This window comes from Scyliorhinus torazame, chromosome 18 (genome assembly GCF_047496885.1).
Source record: "Scyliorhinus torazame isolate Kashiwa2021f chromosome 18, sScyTor2.1, whole genome shotgun sequence".
Classification (NCBI taxonomy): Eukaryota; Metazoa; Chordata; class Chondrichthyes; order Carcharhiniformes; family Scyliorhinidae; genus Scyliorhinus; species Scyliorhinus torazame.
In genome coordinates, this window is record NC_092724.1 from 19,764,533 (window position 1) to 19,784,890 (window position 20,358).

At 54.7% G+C, this 20,358-nt stretch overlaps 1 protein-coding gene across 2 annotated transcripts; it reads right to left on the minus strand.

Annotated features, from left to right (window-relative positions):
• Positions 1-14,542: 14,542 nt before the first annotated feature.
• c18h6orf120 (chromosome 18 C6orf120 homolog) lies at positions 14,543-18,909 on the minus strand. Of its 2 annotated transcripts, none has more exons than XM_072482319.1 (2): positions 18,810-18,909; positions 14,543-16,083 (listed from the first exon to the last, which is right to left on the minus strand). In XM_072482319.1, the coding sequence occupies exon 2, from the start codon at positions 16,035-16,037 to the stop codon at positions 15,489-15,491; it is 549 nt and encodes a 182-aa protein (XP_072338420.1). In that variant the 5' UTR covers positions 16,038-16,083; positions 18,810-18,909; the 3' UTR covers positions 14,543-15,488. The 2 variants fall into 2 exon arrangements, with proteins under 2 accessions (XP_072338420.1, XP_072338421.1); XM_072482320.1 differs by lacking the exon at positions 18,810-18,909 and adding an exon at positions 18,186-18,629.
• Positions 18,910-20,358: the final 1,449 nt, after the last annotated feature.

The window sequence follows — 20,358 nt, forward strand, 5'->3', positions numbered from 1 at the left end:
CCGGCCAGTCACTCCCCCCACACCCAGTCAGTCACTCCGCCCACACCCAGTCAGTCACTCCGCCACACCCGGTCAGTCACTCCCCCCACACCCAGTCAGTCACTCGCCCCCACACCCAGTCAGTCACTCCCCCACACCCAGTCAGTCACTCCCCCCACACCCAGTCAGTCACTCCCCCACACCCGGTCAGTCACTCCCCCCACACCCAGTCAGTCACTCCGCCCACACCCTGTCAGTCACTCCGCCCACACCCAGTCAGTCACTCCGCCCACACCCAGTCAGTCACTCCGCCCACACCCAGTCAGTCACTCCGCCCACACCCAGTCAGTCACTCCGCCCACACCCAGTCACCCCCACACCCAGTCAGTCACTCCGCCCACACCCAGTCAGTCACTCCGCCCACACCCAGTCAGTCACTCCGCCCACACCCAGTCAGTCACTCCGCCCACACCCAGTCAGTCACTCCGCCCACACCCAGTCAGTCACTCCCACACCCAGTCAGTCACTCCGCCCACACCCAGTCAGTCACTCCCCCCACACCCAGTTAGTCACTCCGCCACACCCAGTCAGTCACTCCCCCCACACCCAGTCAGTCACTCCCCACACCCAGTCAGTCACTCCGCCACACCCAGTCAGTCACTCCGCCACACCCGGTCAGTCACTCCGCCACACCCAGTCAGTCACTCCGCCCACACCCGGTCAGTCACTCCGCCCACACCCAGTCAGTCACTCTTCCCACACCCAGTCAGTCACTCCCCCCACACCCGGTCAGTCACTCCGCCCACACCCAGTCAGTCACTCTTCCCACACCCAGTCAGTCACTCCCCCCACACCCGGTCAGTCACTCCCCCACCCCCAGTCAGTCACTCCCCCCACACCCGGTCAGTCACTCCGCCCACACCCAGTCAGTCACTCTTCCCACACCCAGTCAGTCACTCTTCCCACACCCAGTCAGTCACTCCGCCACACCCGGTCAGTCACTCCGCCACACCCAGTCAGTCACTCCGCCACACCCGGTCAGTCACTCCGCCCACACCCAGTCAGTCACTCCGCCACACCCGGTCAGTCACTCCGCCCACACCCAGTCAGTCACTCCGCCCACACCCAGTCAGTCACTCCGCCACACCCGGTCAGTCACTCCGCCCACACCCAGTCACTCCGCCCACACCCAGTCACCCCCACACCCAGTCAGTCACTCCGCCCACACCCAGTCAGTCACTCCGCCACACCCGGTCAGTCACTCCGCCCACACCCAGTCAGTCACTCCCCCCACACCCGGTCAGTCACTCCGCCCACACCCAGTCAGTCACTCCCCCACACCCAGTCAGTCACTCCGCCCACACCCAGTCACCCCCACACCCAGTCAGTCACTCCGCCACACCCAGTCAGTCACTCCGCCACACCCAGTCAGTCACTCCGCCACACCCAGTCAGTCACTCCGCCACACCCAGTCAGTCACTCCGCCCACACCCAGTCAGTCACTCCGCCACACCCGGTCAGTCACTCCCCCCACACCCAGTCACCCCCACACCCAGTCAGTCACTCCCCCCACACCCGGCCAGTCACTCCCCCCACACCCAGTCAGTCACTCCGCCCACACCCAGTCAGTCACTCCGCCACACCCGGTCAGTCACTCCCCCCACACCCAGTCAGTCACTCCGCCCACACCCAGTCAGTCACTCCCCCACACCCAGTCAGTCACTCCCCCCACACCCAGTCAGTCACTCCCCCACACCCGGTCAGTCACTCCCCCCACACCCAGTCAGTCACTCCGCCCACACCCAGTCAGTCACTCCGCCCACACCCAGTCAGTCACTCCGCCCACACCCAGTCAGTCACTCCGCCCACACCCAGTCAGTCACTCCGCCCACACCCAGTCAGTCACTCCGCCCACACCCAGTCACCCCCACACCCAGTCAGTCACTCCGCCCACACCCAGTCAGTCACTCCGCCCACACCCAGTCAGTCACTCCGCCCACACCCAGTCAGTCACTCCGCCCACACCCAGTCAGTCACTCCGCCCACACCCAGTCAGTCACTCCCCCCACACCCAGTCAGTCACTCCCCCCACACCCAGTCAGTCACTCCCCCCACACCCAGTCAGTCACTCCCCCCACACCCAGTCAGTCACTCCCCCACACCCAGTCAGTCACTCCCCCCACACCCAGTCAGTCACTCCCCCCACACCCGCTCAGTCACTCCCCCCGCACCCAGTCAGTCACTCCGCCACACCCGGTCAGTCACTCCGCCACACCCGGTCAGTCACTGCCCCACATCCAGTCAGTCACTCCGCCACACCCGGTCAGTCACTCCGCCACACCCGGTCAGTCACTCCGCCACACCCGGTCAGTCACTGCCCCACACCCAGTCACTCCGCCACACCCGGTCAATCACTCCGCTACACCCGGTCAGTCACTCCGCCACACCCGGTCAGTCACTCCGCCACACCCGGTCAGTCACTCCGCCACACCCGGTCAGTCACTGCCCCACCCCGTCACTCCGCCACACCCGGTCAATCACTCCGCTACACCCGGTCAGCCACTCCGCCACACCCGTTCAGTCACTCCGCCACACCCGGTCAGTCACTCCGCCACACCCGGTCAGTCACTGCCCCACCCCCTGTCACTCCGCCACACCCGGTCAATCACTCCGCTACACCCGGTCAGTCACTCCGCCACACCCAGTCAGTCACTCCGCCCACACCCAGTCAGTCACTCCCCCACACCCAGTCAGTCACTCCGCCACACCCAGTCAGTCACTCCGCCACACCCGGTCAGTCACTCCGCCACACCCGGTCAGTCACTGCCCCACACCCAGTCACTCCGCCACACCCGGTCAGTCACTCCGCCACACCCGGTCAGTCACTGCCCCACACCCAGTCACTCCGCCACACCCGGTCAGTCACTCCCCCCACACCCGGTCAGTCACTCCCCCACACCCAGTCAGTCACTCCGCCACACCCAGTCAGTCACTCCGCCACACCCGGTCAGTCACTCCGCCACACCCGGTCAGTCACTCCCCCCACACCCGGTCAGTCACTCCCCTACACCCGGTCAGTCACCCCCCCCACACCCAGTCAGTCACTCCGCCACACCCAGTCAGTCACTCCGCCACACCCGGTCAGTCACTCCGCCACACCCAGTCAGTCACTCCGCCACACCCGGTCAGTCACTCCCCCCACACCCAGTCAGTCACTCCCCCCACAGCCAGTCAGTCACTCCGCCACACCCGGTCAGTCACTCCCCCCACACCCGGTCAGTCACTCCGCCACACCCGGTCAGTCACTCCCCCCACACCCAGTCAGTCACTCCGCCACACCCAGTCAGTCACTCCGCCACACCCAGTCAGTCACTCCCCCCACACCCAGTCAGTCACTCCCCCCACAGCCAGTCAGTCACTCCGCCACACCCGGTCAGTCACTCCCCCCACACCCGGTCAGTCACTCCGCCACACCCGGTCAGTCACTCCCCCCACACCCAGTCAGTCACTCCGCCACACCCAGTCAGTCACTCCGCCACACCCAGTCAGTCACTCCGCCACACCCGGTCAGTCACTCCGCCACACCCGGTCAGTCACTCCGCCACACCCAGTCAGTCACTCCGCCACACCCGGTCAGTCACTCCCCCCACACCCAGTCAGTCACTCCCCCCCACACCAAGTCAGTCACTCCGCCACACCCGGTCAGTCACTCCCCCCACACCAAGTCAGTCACTCCCCCCACACCCAGTCAGTCACTCCGCAACACCCAGTCAGTCACTCCGCAACACCCAGTCAGTCACTCCCCCCCACACCAAGTCAGTCACTCCGCCACACCCGGTCAGTCACTCCCCCCACACCAAGTCAGTCACTCCCCCCACACCCAGTCAGTCACTCCGCCACACCCAGTCAGTCACTCCCCCCACACCCAGTCAGTCACTCCGCAACACCCAGTCAGTCACTCCGCCACACCCGGTCAGTCACTCCCCCCACACCCAGTCAGTCACTCCGCCACACCCGGTCAGTCACTCCCCCCACACCCAGTCAGTCACTCCCCCCCACACCAAGTCAGTCACTCCGCCCACACCCGGTCAGTCACTCCCCCCACACCCAGTCAGTCACTCCGCCACACCCAGTCAGTCACTCCGCCACACCCGGTCAGTCACTCCGCCACACCCAGTCAGTCACTCCGCCACACCCGGTCAGTCACTCCCCCCACACCCAGTCAGTCACTCCGCCACACCCAGTCAGTCACTCCCCCCCACACCCAGTCAGTCACTCCCCCCACACCCAGTCAGTCACTCCGCCACACCCGGTCAGTCACTCCGCCACACCCGGTCAGTCACTCCGCCACACCCAGTCAGTCACTCCCCCCCACACCAAGTCAGTCACTCCGCCACACCCAGTCAGTCACTCCCCCCCACACCCAGTCAGTCACTCCCCCCACACCCAGTCAGTCACTCCGCCACACCCAGTCAGTCACTCCCCCCACACCCAGTCAGTCACTCCGCCACACCCGTCAGTCACTCCGCCACACCCGGTCAGTCACTGCCCCACACCCGGTCAGTCACTGCCCCACATCCAGTCAGTCACTCCACCACACCCGGTCAGTCACTCCGCCACACACGGTCAGTCACTCCGCCACACACGGTCAGTCACTCCGCCACACCCGGTCAGTCACTCCGCCACACACGGTCAGTCACTCCGCCACACACGGTCAGTCACTCCGCCACACACGGTCAGTCACTCCGCCACACACGGTCAGTCACTCCGCCACACACGGTCAGTCACTCCGCCACACACGGTCAGTCACTCCGCCACACACGGTCAGTCACTCCGCCACACACGGTCAGTCACTCCGCCACACCCGGTCAGTCACTCCGCCACACCCGGTCAGTCACACCGCCACACCCGGTCAGTCACTCCGCCACACACGGTCAGTCACTCCGCCACACACGGTCAGTCACTCCGCCACACACGGTCAGTCACTCCGCCACACACGGTCAGTCACTCCGCCACACCCGGTCAGTCACTTCGCCCACACCCTGTCAGTCACTTCGCCCACACCCTGTCAGTCACTCCGCCACACAGGGTCAGTCACTCCGCCACACACGGTCAGTCACTCCGCCACACACGGTCAGTCACTCCGCCACACAGGGTCAGTCACTCCGCCCACACCCTGTCAGTCACTTCGCCCACACCCTGTCAGTCACTCCGCCACACAGGGTCAGTCACTCCGCCACACACGGTCAGTCACTCCGCCACACACGGTCAGTCACTCCGCCACACACGGTCAGTCACTCCCCCCACACCCTGTCAGTCACTTCGCCCACACCATGTCAGTCACTCCGCCACACAGGGTCAGTCACTCCGCCACACACGGTCTGTCACTCCCCCCACACCCAGTTAGTCACTCCGCCACACACGGTCAGTCACTCCGCCACACACGGTCAGTCACACCGCCACACACGGTCAGTCACTCCCTGTCACACGGTCAGTCACTCCCTGACACACGGTCAGTCACTCCCTGACACACAGTCACTCCCCCCACAGCCAGTCAGTCACTCCCCCCACAGCCAGTCAGTCACTCCCCCCACACCCAGTCAACCCCCCCCCGCACCCAGTCAGTCACTCCCCCCACACCCAGTCACTCCCCCCCCGCACCCAGTCAGTCACTCCCCCCCCCGCACCCAGTCAGTCACTCCCCTCCACCCCCAGTCAGTCACTCCCCCCACCCCCAGTCACTCCCCCCCCGCACCCAGTCAGTCACTCCCCCCACCCCCAGTCACTCCCCCCCCGCACCCAGTCAGTCACTCCCCCACACCCGGTCAGTCACTCCCCCCACACCCGGTCAGTCACTCCCCCACACCCGGTCAGTCACTCCCACCACACCCAGTCAGTCACCCCCCCCCACACCCAGTAAGTCACTCCCCCCCACACCCGGTCAGCACTCCCCCCACACCCGGTCAGTCACTCCCCCACACCCGGTCAGTCACTCCGCCACACCCGGTTAGTCACTCCCCCACACCCGGTCAGTCACTCCCCCACACCCGGTTAGTCACTCCCCCACACCCGGTCAGTCACTCCCCCACACCCGGTCAGTCACTCCGCCACACCCGGTTAGTCACTCCCCCACCCCCAGTCAGTCACTCCCCCACACCCGGTTAGTCACTCCCCCACACCCAGTCAGTCACTCCCCCACACCCAGTCAGTCACTCCCCCACCCCCGGTTAGTCACTCCCCCACACCCAGTCAGTCACTCCCCCACCCCCAGTCAGTCACTCCCCCACACCCGGTCAGTCACTCCGCCACACCCAGTCAGTCACTCCCCCACACCCGGTTAGTCACTCCCCCACACCCGGTCAGTCACTCCGCCACACCCGGTCAGTCACTCCCCCCACACCCAGTCAGTCACTCCCCCACACCCGGTTAGTCACTCCCCCACACCCAGTCACTCCCCCACACCCGGTCAGTCACTCCGCCACACCCAGTCAGTCACTCCGCCACACCCAGTCAGTCACTCCCCCCACACCCAGTCAGTCACTCCCCCCACACCCAGTCAGTCACTCCCCCACCCCCAGTCAGTCACTCCCCCCACACCCAGTCAGTCACTCCCCCCACACCCAGTCAGTCACTCCCCCCACACCCGGTCAGTCACTCCCCCCACACCCAGTCAGTCACTCCCCCCACACCCAGTCAGTCACTCCCCCCACACCCAGTCAGTCACTCCCCCACCCCCAGTCAGTCACTCCGCCACACCCAGTCAGTCACTCCCCCCACACCCAGTCAGTCACTCCCCCACACCCGGTCAGTCACTCCCCCACACCCGGTTAGTCACTCCCCCACACCCAGTCAGTCACTCCGCCACACCCGGTCAGTCACTCCCCACACACCCAGTCAGTCACTCCCCACACACCCAGTCAGTCACTCCCCCCACACCCAGTCAGTCACTCCCCCCACACCCAGTCAGTCACTCCCCCACCCCCAGTCAGTCACTCCGCCACACCCGGTCAGTCACTCCGCCACACCCAGTTAGTCACTCCCCCACACCCGGTTAGTCACTCCCCCACACCCAGTCAGTCACTCCGCCACACCCGGTCAGTCACTCCGCCACACCCAGTCAGTCACTCCCCCACCCCCAGTCAGTCACTCCGCCACACCCGGTCAGTCACTCCCCCACCCCCAGTCAGTCACTCCGCCACACCCGGTCAGTCACTCCGCCACACCCAGTCAGTCACTCCCCCACACCCGGTCAGTCACTCCCCCCACACCCAGTCAGTCACCCCCCCACACCTAGTCAGTCACTCCGCCACACCCGGTCAGTCACTCCCCCACACCCGGTCAGTCACTCCGCCACACCCGGTCAGTCACTCCCCCACACCCGGTCAGTCACTCCCCCACACCCGGTCAGTCACTCCCCCACACCCGGTCAGTCACTCCCCCACACCCGGTCAGTCACTCCCCCACACCCGGTCAGTCACTCCCCCACACCCGGTCAGTCACTCCCCCCACACCCGGTCAGTCACTCCCCCACACCCGGTCAGTCACTCCTCCCACACCCAGTCAGTCACTCCCCCCACACCCGGTCAGTCACTCCCCCACACCCGGTCAGTCACTCCTCCCACACCCAGTCAGTCACTCCTCCCACACCCAGTCAGTCACTCCCCCCACACCCGGTCAGTCACTCCGCCACACCCAGTCAGTCACTCCTCCCACACCCAGTCAGTCACTCCCCCCACACCCGGTCAGTCACTCCCCCACACCCGGTCAGTCACTCCCCCACACCCGGTCAGTCACTCCCCCACACCCGGTCAGTCACTCCCCCACACCCGGTCAGTCACTCCCCCCACACCCGGTCAGTCACTCCCCCACACCCGGTCAGTCACTCCTCCCACACCCAGTCAGTCACTCCCCCCACACCCGGTCAGTCACTCCCCCACACCCGGTCAGTCACTCCTCCCACACCCAGTCAGTCACTCCTCCCACACCCAGTCAGTCACTCCCCCCACACCCGGTCAGTCACTCCGCCACACCCAGTCAGTCACTCCCCCCACACCCAGTCAGTCACTCCCCCCACACCCAGTCAGTCACTCCCCCCACACCCGGTCAGTCACTCCCCCACACCCGGTCAGTCACTCCTCCCACACCCAGTCAGTCACTCCCCCCACACCCGGTCAGTCACTCCCCCACACCCGGTCAGTCACTCCTCCCACACCCAGTCAGTCACTGCCCCACACCCAGTCAGTCACTCCGCCACACCCAGTCAGTCACTCCCCCCACACCCAGTCAGTCACTCCCCCCACACCCAGTCAGTCACTCCCCCCACACCCAGTCAGTCACTGCCCCCACACCCGCTCAGTCACTGCCCCACACCCGGTCAGTCACTCCCCCACACCCAGTCAAACACTTCCCCCACATCCAGTCAGTCACTCCCCCCACACCCAGTCAGTCACTCCCCCCACATCCAGTCAGTCACTCCCCACACCCAATCACTCCCCCACAACCCAAAGATGTGCAGGCTAGGTGGATTGGGCACGCTAAACTGCCCCATAATTGTAAAAAGAATTGTACCTGTAAATTGTTTTTTAAAAATGAGACCACATTTCCTTTAGGGCAGCCACCAGTTGAACTGTCTCCATTGGGAAGTTCCCAGATTCAGCCTGCAACCTCTCTGGTCCAATTGCCAGTTTTGAAATTTTCAATTGACCCCAGCGTCAGCAGCATTTCAAGTATTTCCATTAGCCTTTATTTGAAGAAGTCCTTCCTGGCATCACTCCTGAACGATCTAACCTACAGGACTGAAGACATATTGCTGCGGTTGTATCAAGCGTTGGTGAGACTGCACCTGACAATTGTGTGTAGTTTTGGACTCCTTACCTAAAGAAGAATATATTTGCCATAGAGGAAGTGCAATGAATGTTGTCCTATGAGGAGAGAGTGAGCAAACTGGGTCTGCATTCTCTAGAGCTTAGAACAGTGTTATCCAGCCCGTGATGCCCTCTACACGGCAATGACAGGGCAGGAGTCTGGGAGAATGTGCAAACTCCACACAGACAGTGACCCGAGGCCGAGATCGATCCCGGATCCTCAGCGCCATGAGGCAGCAGTGCTAACCACCGTGGCACCATGCCACCCCAGGGAATGTGATCTCATAGCAACATAAAGAGAATTGCGGGCAAGGTCAGAGTGTTCAAGATTTTTAGTGGGGGTACCATTGCCTCGGGTCATCACGCATTCATTGCACTTCCTCTATGGCAAATATATTCTTTCCCCATTGGTTTTCCCATCTGCTGCTGACAACCTCACAGAATCTGACAGCGTAGGAAGACGTCATTTGGTCTGTCATGATGGGTCTTTGAACGACTTATCCAATTAGTCCCACTCTCCTGCTCTTTCCCCACAACCCTGAAATTTTCTCCCCTTCAGGCATCAATCCAATTTTCTTTTTGAAAGTTACCACTGAATCTGCCTCCACACCCCTTTCAGGGAGCAAAGTCCAGATCACAATACCTGCTGCAGAAAAATATTTCTCATTTCACCTTTGGCACGTTTGTCAACAAAGAAAAGTTCAGCACAGGAACAGGCCCTTCGGCCCTCCAAGCCTGCGCCAACCATGCTGCCCGTCAAAACTAAAATCTTCTACATTTCCGTATCCCTCTATTCATGTATTTGTCAAGACGCCCCTTAAACGTCACTATCGTCCCTGCTTCCACCACCTCCTCCAGCAGTGAGTTCCAGGCACCCACTACTCTCTATGTAAAAAAACTTGCCTCGTACATCTCCTCTAAACCTTGCCCCTCGCACCTTAAACCTATGCCCCCTAGTAATTGACCCCTCTACCCTGGGAAAAAGCCTCTGACAATCCACTCTGTCTATGCCCCTCATAATTTTGTAGACCTCTATCAGGTCGCCCCTCAACCTCTGTCGTTCCAGTGAGAACAAACCAAGTTTATTCAACCTCTCCTCATAGCTAATGCCCTCGATACTAGGCAACATCCTGGTAAATCTCTTCTGCTGCCTCTCCAAAGCCTCCACATCCTTCTGGTAATGTGGTGACCAGAATTGAACACTATACTCCAAGTGTGGCCTAACTAAGGTTCTATACAGCTGCAACATGACTTGCCAATTCTTATACTGAATGCCCCGGCCGATGAAGGCAAGCATGCCATATGCCTTCTTGACTACCTTCTCCACCTGTGTTGCCCCTTTCAGTGGCCTGTGGACCTGTACATCTAGATCTCTCTGACTGTCAATACTCTTGAGGGTTCTACCATTCACTGTATATTCCTTACCCGTATTAGACCTTCCAAAATGCATTACCTCACATTTGTCCGGATTAAACTCCACCTGCCATCTCTCTGCCCAAATCTCCAAACGATCTACATCCTGCTGTATCGTCTGACAATCCTCATCGCGATCCGCAATTACCTTAACTCTATGCCCTTCACTGCATTAACTTTAATTTGTTTTTGGTCACCTCCAGGCTCTCTTCCTTGGAGTCTCACCTCCGTAAACCTACAGCTCATCCAAAACTCTACCCGTATCGCAACTTGTGAAGTCCCACTCACCCATCACCCCTGTCCTCACTAACCTGCACTGGCACCTCCTCACTCTACAATATTGCAAATTTAAAATTCTGAATCCTCGTGTTAGAATCTCTGCACAACCTCACCTCCCCCCCCCCCCCCCCCCACCCACCCCATCCCCCGACTGGCCTCCTTCCTATACTCTAGAATCTCATCTTATCCAAAACACCGCACCTCCAACAGTGCTGCACTGAAGTGTCGGCCTGGACTACACGCTCCCCTCTCTAGAGTAGCTGGAACCTACAACGTTCTGACTCAAAGGAAAGACAATGCTGTACACTGGCCCATAAAGAAATCCATTCAACAGATTGTTTTACGGTCAGTGACGCCCTATACCTGATCGAGGACAGTGGAGAGGGGACAGCTTCAGACCAACACGACTAGATTGAAGAAATGTGCACAAATAAAGCGGATTGTTAAGTTTAAATCCTCTTCACCCAGCAATGTCTGCAAATGCTTTCTGAATTGGAGAGAACCTAGTGTCTCTCATTCTGGCTGGGAGTCACTCAGTTTGTGAGCTCAATTAAATATTCTTCATGTGACCAACTTTTAAAGGCTTTTAGAGATCATGTATCAACATATTCACTATCCATTTTTGTTTCAAACACTGGTTGTGCCCTCAATCGCACAAATAAGCAGAACAGGATATAACTCCAGAATTATAACTTTCCCTCCAAAGCGTGCATTACTACCAATTCATTTTGGTTAATATCTATATTCCTGGGATGTGAGCAATGCTGGCAAGATGATTGTTTGTTGCCCATCCCTAATTGCCCTTGATTTTAACCAACAATTCCACATCATGGGATTAAAGAACAATAGGACCTCATTTTACCCTTCTCTTCCAAGTCAGAAGAGACAATTGAGATAATCTCATTATTGTATACTCTGTCTCTTCGATGATTTCTTCTAGCAGTCCTGAGATAGTGGGGATTTGGGCTGGGGGGGAGGGGGGGGGGGGGTGCGGCGGCGGCAGGTGACCAAAAGATAGGTTTTAAGAAGTGGCTTAAAGGAGGAAAATTAGATAGAGAGGCAAAGAGGTGGAGGGAAGGGCTTAATTAACGGAAGGTACGGCCACCAAATGTGGAGCAATTATATTAGGAAAATGCACAGGAGACCAGAATTAGAAGGGTTGGCGGAGATTACAGAGGTAGAGAGAGGCAAAGCTATGGAAGGAAGTGAAAACAAGTATGAGGATTTTAAAGTCAAGACAATGTTTGTATGTGAACCAATGTAGAGCAATGGGTACAGGGGTGATGGGGGAAACCGCGACTGTTGTGAATTAATTCAGGGGCAGCAGTTTCAAATGACCACAAGCCTGCGAAGGGTAGCATGTAGGAGACAAGCCAGGGGTGTGTTGGAATAGTTGAGTCAGGGCGGCACAGTGGCCCGGTGGTTAGCACTGCTGCCTCACGGCGCCGAAGACCCGGATTCGATCCTAGCCCCGGGTCACTGTGTGGAGTTTGCATTTTCCCTGTGTCTACGTCGGTTTCACCCCCACAACCCAAAGATTTTTTTTTTCTCTTTGTTTTTTTAAAATTTAGAGTGCCCAATTATTTTTCTTTCCCCCAATTAAGGGGCAATTTAGCATGGCCAGTCCACCTATCCTGCACATCTTTGGGTTGTGGGGGTGAAACCCACGCAGACACGGGGAGAATGTGCAAACGTCACACGGACAGTGACCCAGTGCCGGGATTCGAACCTGGATCCTCAGCGTGTCAGGCCCAGTGCTAACCGCTGCGCCACGTGCCACCCCCACATCCCAAAGATGTGCAGGGTAGTTGGATTGGCCACACCAAATTGCCCCTTAATTGGAAAAAAAGAATTGGGTACTTTAAATATATTTTTAAAAAGGAATAGTTGAGTCTAGAGGTAACAAAGACATGGATGAGGGCTTCAGCAGCAGATGGGTTACAGAAGGGGCGACATTGAGTGATGTTGCGGAGGTGGAAATAGGCAGTCTTAATAATGGCACTAATATGAGATCAAAAGCTCATCTCAGGATCAAATGTGACATAGAAGTTGCAAACAGACTGGCTTAATCTCAGATTCTTGGGATGGAGTCGGTAGAAGCAGGAGATTGGCTATGATTTTATTGAATGATGGAGTGGTCTCCAGGGCCATATGTTCTACTCGTGCTTCTCTTTTTATGTTCAATTGAGTTCCTTTCTTCCAGGAACCCTGTAATCGCCACACACTCCACTCCGCCCCCGCATAGCTCTGCATCACCGAGTTCATAGCGGAGGTCAGCTTCCTCTGGACAGGCTAGGGATTGGACCTGGGAATCTTGCTATTCAAGTAGTCGTGCAATTCCCCACTGGGCCAGGTGACTTGACAAGATAGCCATCCCTGTATATATCAACCATTACCACACAAAACCATTGATAAACGATGCAGACTGCATTCGGTGAGCTGATTATTTCCCCTCGTCCTCCCTCGCACCCCATCAAAAACACACATTTAATATCAGGCATTTCCAGTACATGATATATTATCTTTACCGGAATAAAAATAAGGACAGGTTGTTCTTTTGAAGGGAAGATGCTCGGGAGACTTGTGGTGAGAGGGTCAGTGACAAGTTGACTCCTCATCTTTGATTCTTCAAGGTTAATACAGTTAATGACAAACACAGACTTGCTGTCTGGTCCAGAGCACGCAACTCTGCATGCCAAAGAACACTGGGCCTTTATTCATCCTTAAATACCTTGCCGGCAAAGCAACTAGTTGCAAGCCAAATGGGTAATGGCGTTCTTCAAATTCCACAACTTCAACACAATGGAGAGTGGTCTTCGAATTCCATAAGTTTCTAAAAACACGGCTTTGCAACACAATTTGGCTGGAGATTGTGTTTTTGGAAATATAAATTCAATTCAGATTGAGTCACGACTGGTGAAGTAGTCTTAAATTGTGTTCAAGCACAAGAAACTAATTGTGCTGAGCTCTATGGAAGTCTTTACCCTCTCCAATTCTTTTCCTCCCTCTCCCCCCATAAAGATGCTCTCTTTGATCATTAAATTTGATCCTAAAATTTTATTTGGAAAATATTGTTTGTTAACACTCCTCTGAAGTGCCTTGGGGCGTCCTACTATGTAAAAGAAACTGTTTTTGAAAGCACTGAGTATCAGTTACCTCAAGAGATAGTCCAAATTTGTCAATCTACATCACTGTTTAGAGTGAGAGGTAGCCATATTCCCTCCCTCACCTAGTTTGGTTCAGAGGGTAGCACTCCCATCACTGAGCGAAGTCCTGGCATCGAGCTCCACTCCAGAGATTGGAGTACGCAGTCGGGACTGCCACGCCTGGTACAGTACTGAGGGAGCACTGCATGCTCAGAAGTATCATCTTTCAGATGAGATGCCAAACCAAGGTCCTCATGAATTTCCACCGCATTACTTGAAGAGCAGGAGAGTTATTCTGGTGTCCAGGATAACATTTCTCCCTCGAGCATCATCAAAACAGATTAACTGGTTATTCATTCATCAGGGCAGCAGGACGAGGGGTCGACCGAAATGCAGTTGGATGACAGATGTCACAAAGTGGTTATAGACGAGCTACTGTGGATCTGTGAGGATGGCACAAGACAGTTAAGCAGGGAATACTGTGACATCTCCTGGTGGGAGTAGCTACAAAAAGACTGAGGGACCCTGCCGTGGGCTGACTGGTTGCTACATCACAGTAGCTGCACTTCACAAGTACTTCCTTAGCTGTGACGTGCTCTGGGGCATTCTGAGAATGTGAAAGGCGCTACTGAATTGCAAGTTCCTTCTTTATTCGCCATCCACAGAAACAGGATCCAATAGTAATTGCTGGACATTACTCACAGTTGAGGTCTTGGTTAACTTTCACTTTTAATCCCACTACTCCCGGGAACACTGTGACTAGATGTATTACCAGCTACACCTTGAAGAGCAAGTCAGAAAGGAATACTCTGGTCCTGGTTGAATACTACAGATTAAAAAACAAGATACCCTACTCCAGGGTCAATGCAATCATTGTGTTTATTGACTCTCATTCTCAAAGAGAACGTCCATCACCATTCATTTACTCCTAGGCTTTGACCTCTAAAAATGAAAAAAAAAAGCCTCTCATTCGGGTAAAGCAAATCAGCAAAGGATAATTCCTGTAGATTTTGCACAGATTCTGTAAGATTTCTAATTCCAGTTTGCGGAGTGTGCTTAAGATTGTTTTAAATTGGGTTGTGTCGTATTAGAATAGCTTTGCATTATCTCTGCACAGAAAGCAGTGTCTACTCCAAACAAACCTGGCTGCTGCCCTGTTTGTGTAGAGAACGTAGTATGATTGGATGTGGTACCAACAGAGGGGGTTGTGTGTGCGCGCGCGCGGGGGGGGGGGGGGGGGGGGCGCAATCCCAAGAAACCGTATAGATCTGAGGAGAGTAATACTCCCCCTTGGATATGCAGCAACCCTGAAGTTGCAGCATGTCTGTTGTACTGTTTAAGACACAGCTCGTGTGTGGCTTCACAAAACAATTTAAAGTTACCACACATTTAAATGACGAGTCTGTGCACAAGAGAAAAAAAAGTTAGCAGGGCATTGGAGAGGAGTTAGCCTGGGAATAGAAGTGGATATTGTGGGAAATAGATGTGGTAGAGATAGGATATTGAGTACCCTGCAACAGCAGATGTCCCACCTGGTAATAACACGGTGTGGTCACATTACACATAATTCAGGTCTATCCCTCCCCAGAGAAAAAAAAAAGCAATCAGCATCTTGTCAAAATTAAACTCGAGCTGCTTCGCCGCCGACTGTTTGAAATCAAGGAAACAATAAACTCAGCCAGGCTCTGAGGAAGCAGGCAGCAGATGTCTGAATCGGAAAAGTTCCGAGTGCATTGCAGCTCAGATAGCTGTTCAACTGTCCATACACATGCCCACACTCCTGGGCTGCTATTGTGAAGAGATGTCATCAAAACAGGATTTCCAGCACCAGCTTGAGAATGCCAATCATTATGGTCCACATTACCGACTTCTCCTCCTGTATTGTATCCCCCGGGGTCCTGTCACCAGTGGCTTCATCGGGCTGGTAGGAGAGTTCAGCAAACGGGTCCTCTGTCACCTCCTGGTCCAGATACACCCTCATTTCAAACTCGGTCTCCAGGTGCGAGGGATGGCCATAGACAGCGACAGCCACCGGTCGGCGGAACCTAGCAGGCACTGCCACCCAGTCCCTGCCGCAGGTGGTAGACTGCAGCGCGTAGTCATCAAAGCTGGGTTTCTGGGTGGAGTCAGAGACGTAGAGGTCAGCATCGCCCCGGGGACTGTCCATCCGCAACACCAGCCGGCCACTATCGTCAAGATACACGTAGCTGTAGTTTCCAGGCACAATCTGGCCTTGGTACACATAGAGAAGTATCCAGTCCTCTGGGACTGGCTCATTGGCAGGGGGTCCACCTGCCACGGCCAGCGCCAGCTGCCACAGGAACACCATCGGAAGCACCCTCCAGAGCCAGGCCATGACTCTGCCAGAAAAGACAACAAAGTCTGTGTCATCTGCACAACATCTGTGGAAACAACAGGAGAAGCTGGCATTAACTCCTTACTTTTGACTACTGTATCTGGGGTGGGAGAGAGGAGTAGGAAGGTGTTTGTGATGAGGGAACATGCCATCTCCTCCCTCACAAATTTCCTTCACGTAAAAGGAAATGGTCATCCATGATCTCTTAGCAAAATTGAAACCCATGGGGTTAAAGGGGCAGTGACAGCTGGATAACAAGTTGGTTAAAAGACTGAAACAGAGAGTATTGGTGACCAAATTTCTTTCAGACTAGAGGGAGGTGTAGCGGTTTTCCAAAGGGGTCAGTATCAGGACTTTGGTCTATTTGATATATATTAATCATAAAGGCATTGGTATAAAGGAGACAATTTCAAAGTTTGCAGATGACACTGAACTTGATAAATGTAATAAACAGTGAGGAGGACAGTAACAGACTTCAGACAATATGGACAGACTGGTTAAATGGGTTGGCACATTGCAGACAAAGTTTTACCACCGAAATGTGAAGTGACTCATTTTAATAGAATGAGGAGAAGCAATATAAACAAAGTGGTATAATTTTAACAAGGGCACAGTAACCGAGATCAGAGGCTCTACATACACAAATGGTTGATGATGACAAAACAAGTTGTGAAGGAAGTTAAAAAAGCATATGGAACCTTGGCTTTATTAATCAAGGAATAGAGAATAAAAGGAAGTAATGCTGAGCTTTTCTAAAACAATGGTTAGACCCCAGCTAAAGCACTGTTCAATTCTGGGCATCATACATCAGGAAGGATGTCTTGGAGAGGGTACAGAAAAGATTTACTAGAATGGGATGAGGGATTTCAGTTTTGTGGAGAGACTGGAGAAGTTGGGTTGTTCTCCTTCGAGAAGAGTTAGATGGTTAATGAGAGAATTAACAGAAGCATCAAGAATCACAAATGGGTAACATGGTTTCTAGCGACAGAGGTCACAGATTTAATTGGCAAGATAGCCGGGGGGGGGGGGGGGGGGGGGGGGGGGGGGGAAGAGATGAGAATTATATTTACACAGTGAGATGTTGTGATCTAGAATGAGCTAACTGACAGGGTGGTGGAAGCAGATTCAATAGCAAGTTTACCCTACAGCTAGGGGCCACAGTTCAAGAATAAGAGGTACCATCAATGGCCTTCCCTCCGCGTGGGACCTGTGAGGGAGGAAGACGGCCTTTGCACTATATTTATATTTGTATGTACAGTTTCTTCTGTTATTGTTACAAAATCACAAATACCTCAATAAAATGTTTTACATTAAAAAAAAAATGACCTTCCCTCCATCATCAGGTCAGAAGTGGAGGTGTTCACTGATGACTGCACAATGTTTAGCACCATTTGTGACGCCTCAGATAATGAAGCAGTCCATGCCCAAATGCAGAAAGACCTGGACAATATCTAGGCTTGGGCTAAGTGGCAAGAAACACTTGTGCCACACAAGTGCCAGGCAATGGCCATCGGCAACAAAAGATAATCCAATCCCTCGACATTTAATGGCATTACCACTGCTGAATCCCCCACTATCAATATTCTGGGGATTACCATTTGTAAGAAATTGAATTGGATAAGCCACATAACTGCGGCTCCAAAGCAGGTCAGAGTATGGGAACTCAGCAAATTATACCTTACTTCCTGACTCCCCAAAGCCCTGTCCACAACCTACAAGACACAAGTCAGGAGTGTAATGGAATATTCTCCACTCGCCTGGATGAATGCAACTCCAAGACCACACAAGAAGCTCAACACCATCCAGGACAAAGCTGCTTGTTTGATTTTCACATTATCCACAACCATTCACTCCCTCCAGCACCGACACACAGTGGCAGCCGACAAGATGCACCACAGCGACACCAAGAACACTCAAGGCGCTCAACACCATCCAGGACAAAGCTGCCCGTTTGATGTGCACCTTATACACAACCATTCACTTCCTCCAGCACCGACGCACAGTGGCAGCCAACAAGATGCGCAGCGGCAGCTCAACAAGGCTTCTTCACGACACCTTCAAAACCTGCAATCTCAACAACCAGAAACACAAGGGCTGCAGATGCAGTGGAACACCATCACCCGCAGGTTCCCCTCCCAGGTCACTCACCATCCTGACTTGGAAATATATCGGCCGTTGCTTCACTGCCGCTGGGTCAAACTCCGAGAGCTCCCTCCCTAACAGCGCAGTGGGCGTACCTACACCACAGGGACTGCAGCGGGTTCAAGGCGGCAGCTCGCTGCCACCACCTTCTCAGGGGGGCATTCAGGATGGGCAACAAATTACGGCTGAGAGAACGGTGCCCACATTCCTGAAAGTGTATATTAAACCATTTACGATGGAGACCAGGAGAATTTGTTTCCTCACAGATTGCTATTAATCTGTGGAATCTGGGTTATTGGACATGTTCAAGGTTCAGTCAAGGGGGGGGGGGGGGTCAAGAGTTACCAGGGGCCAGAGAGGAAAGTGAAGCTGAGGCCACAACCAGGTCAGCCATGATCTCATTAAAGGAGGGGACGGGCTCGAGGGGCTGAATGGCCTGAACTGAATTCTCATCATCTTTCAAAAAGGTCGTTCACGAAGCCTTTCAAAAAAATAAGCCCGGGGGGGGGGGGGGGGGGGGCAGGTTAGGAACTCCATGAGTCGGCGGGGGGGGGGTTGATCAGTGTTTACCACACCCGCCGGCCCAACCTCTCCCCTCCGGGCCCGCTCCGGTTCCGGCCCCGGCCTTACCGTCCGCTTCGGGCCCATCTCCAGGACCCCCGCTCCCTGCGACAACGAGGCTGCAGTGTGGCCAAGAGCGGCGGCGGCGGCAGCGGCGGCAGCGCCGCTCCCCCCCCACCCTCTCCCGCCGGCGAGCGGCGCCACCTGCCGGCCGGCTGCCCCCATCCCCGCATTGCAGCCGCCTCTGCGGGCGGGAGGCCTGTAACGAGCCTGAGCCGAAGTTAAACCCATTACTGGGGCCTTTTCTCAGAGATTTGAGGCCCCAATCCTTGCAGTTCCACACTCCCAGCGCCACTGCCCAACCAATGTGCCATCTACCCTGTCAAATGGACTGAAAATATCCCAAGGCACTATTTTGAGGAAGAGCTGAGGAGGTCTCCCAGGGCCTTGGGTGAACATTTGTCGCCCAACTATATAATTTGGAAACAGCTTCTCTGGCCACAGCCGCATTGCTGCTTGTGGGATCTTGCTGTGCGAAAATTGGCCTCCGTGTTTCCCACGCCAGCCTCGGCGTGCCAAAAAAACGACCAAGGCTCCTTCGACTGCACCTTCCAAACCCGCCACCTCTACTACCTAGAAGGACAAGGTCAACAGACATATATTTCCAAAGCATGGTCAACAAAAATGTTGGCCGAGCCAGTGACACACACATCCCATTAAAGAATTGAAAAAAATATTGGCTTTCACCGCCCTGATTTTGTGAAAGGTGCTATAGAAATGCAAGTTTTTCTTTTTAAGGGGCCAGTGGAACAAAGAACTGTCAATTATTGTCAACATGGTTCTTCATTTTTGGTCTAGATCTCTGCTAAGACTGTGATTTTGCTGACTTCTCCTCAGGACTGGTACCATATATTGGAACTGAAAACAGGGCACACACACAGTACACTAACCGATATGAATCGGTCATTAGCAGTCATTGCTTATATTCCAGGCAATACCAGGAAAGTGAGGAAAAATCAGATCAAATCAATCCAGGGTGGATCTCACTGGAAGCTACACGTGAGAACCAAGAGGAATTCACAGCCACTAACATTAAAAAACAAAGGAAGATATGTTCTTGAGTCATTGCTCTATCCTTTGAGCCCCAAACACTCAGATAAATATTTGCACCGAATAAAACAACGCATAAAATGGAATGGAACAAAAATAAGGCTGGAAATACTCAGCAGGTCAGGAGGCAGAGAGAAGCAGAGTTAACTTTCCAGGTTGATGGCCTTTCATTAGAACTGCCCTGACAAAAGGTTATCGACGTGAAACACTAATTATGTTACTCACTCCATAGATGCTGCCTGATCTACTGATTCCAGCATTTACTTTAAATTTCCTGCAGCATTTTGCTTTGGATTGCATAGACTGGTGTGTGCAGAAAGCCTAAACCTCATATCGAAACATTTCTGGACACCAGTGGACCCTTTTTTTAATACATAATGTACCTTTTGGAGTTGAATTTGAAACTGGGATGTGCAATTTAATGACATAATACACATGTGCATGTACAGATGTGGGCCATCCCACTCTAAGATGCTCTTCTTATGCAGTCCCCCTGGATTGAGGAGGA

Excerpts from the sequence above, each read along its gene's own strand:
- c18h6orf120 (XM_072482319.1), bottom strand. The coding sequence starts at position 16,037 with ATGGCCTGGCTCTGGAGGGTGCTTCCGATGGTGTTCCTGTGGCAGCTG.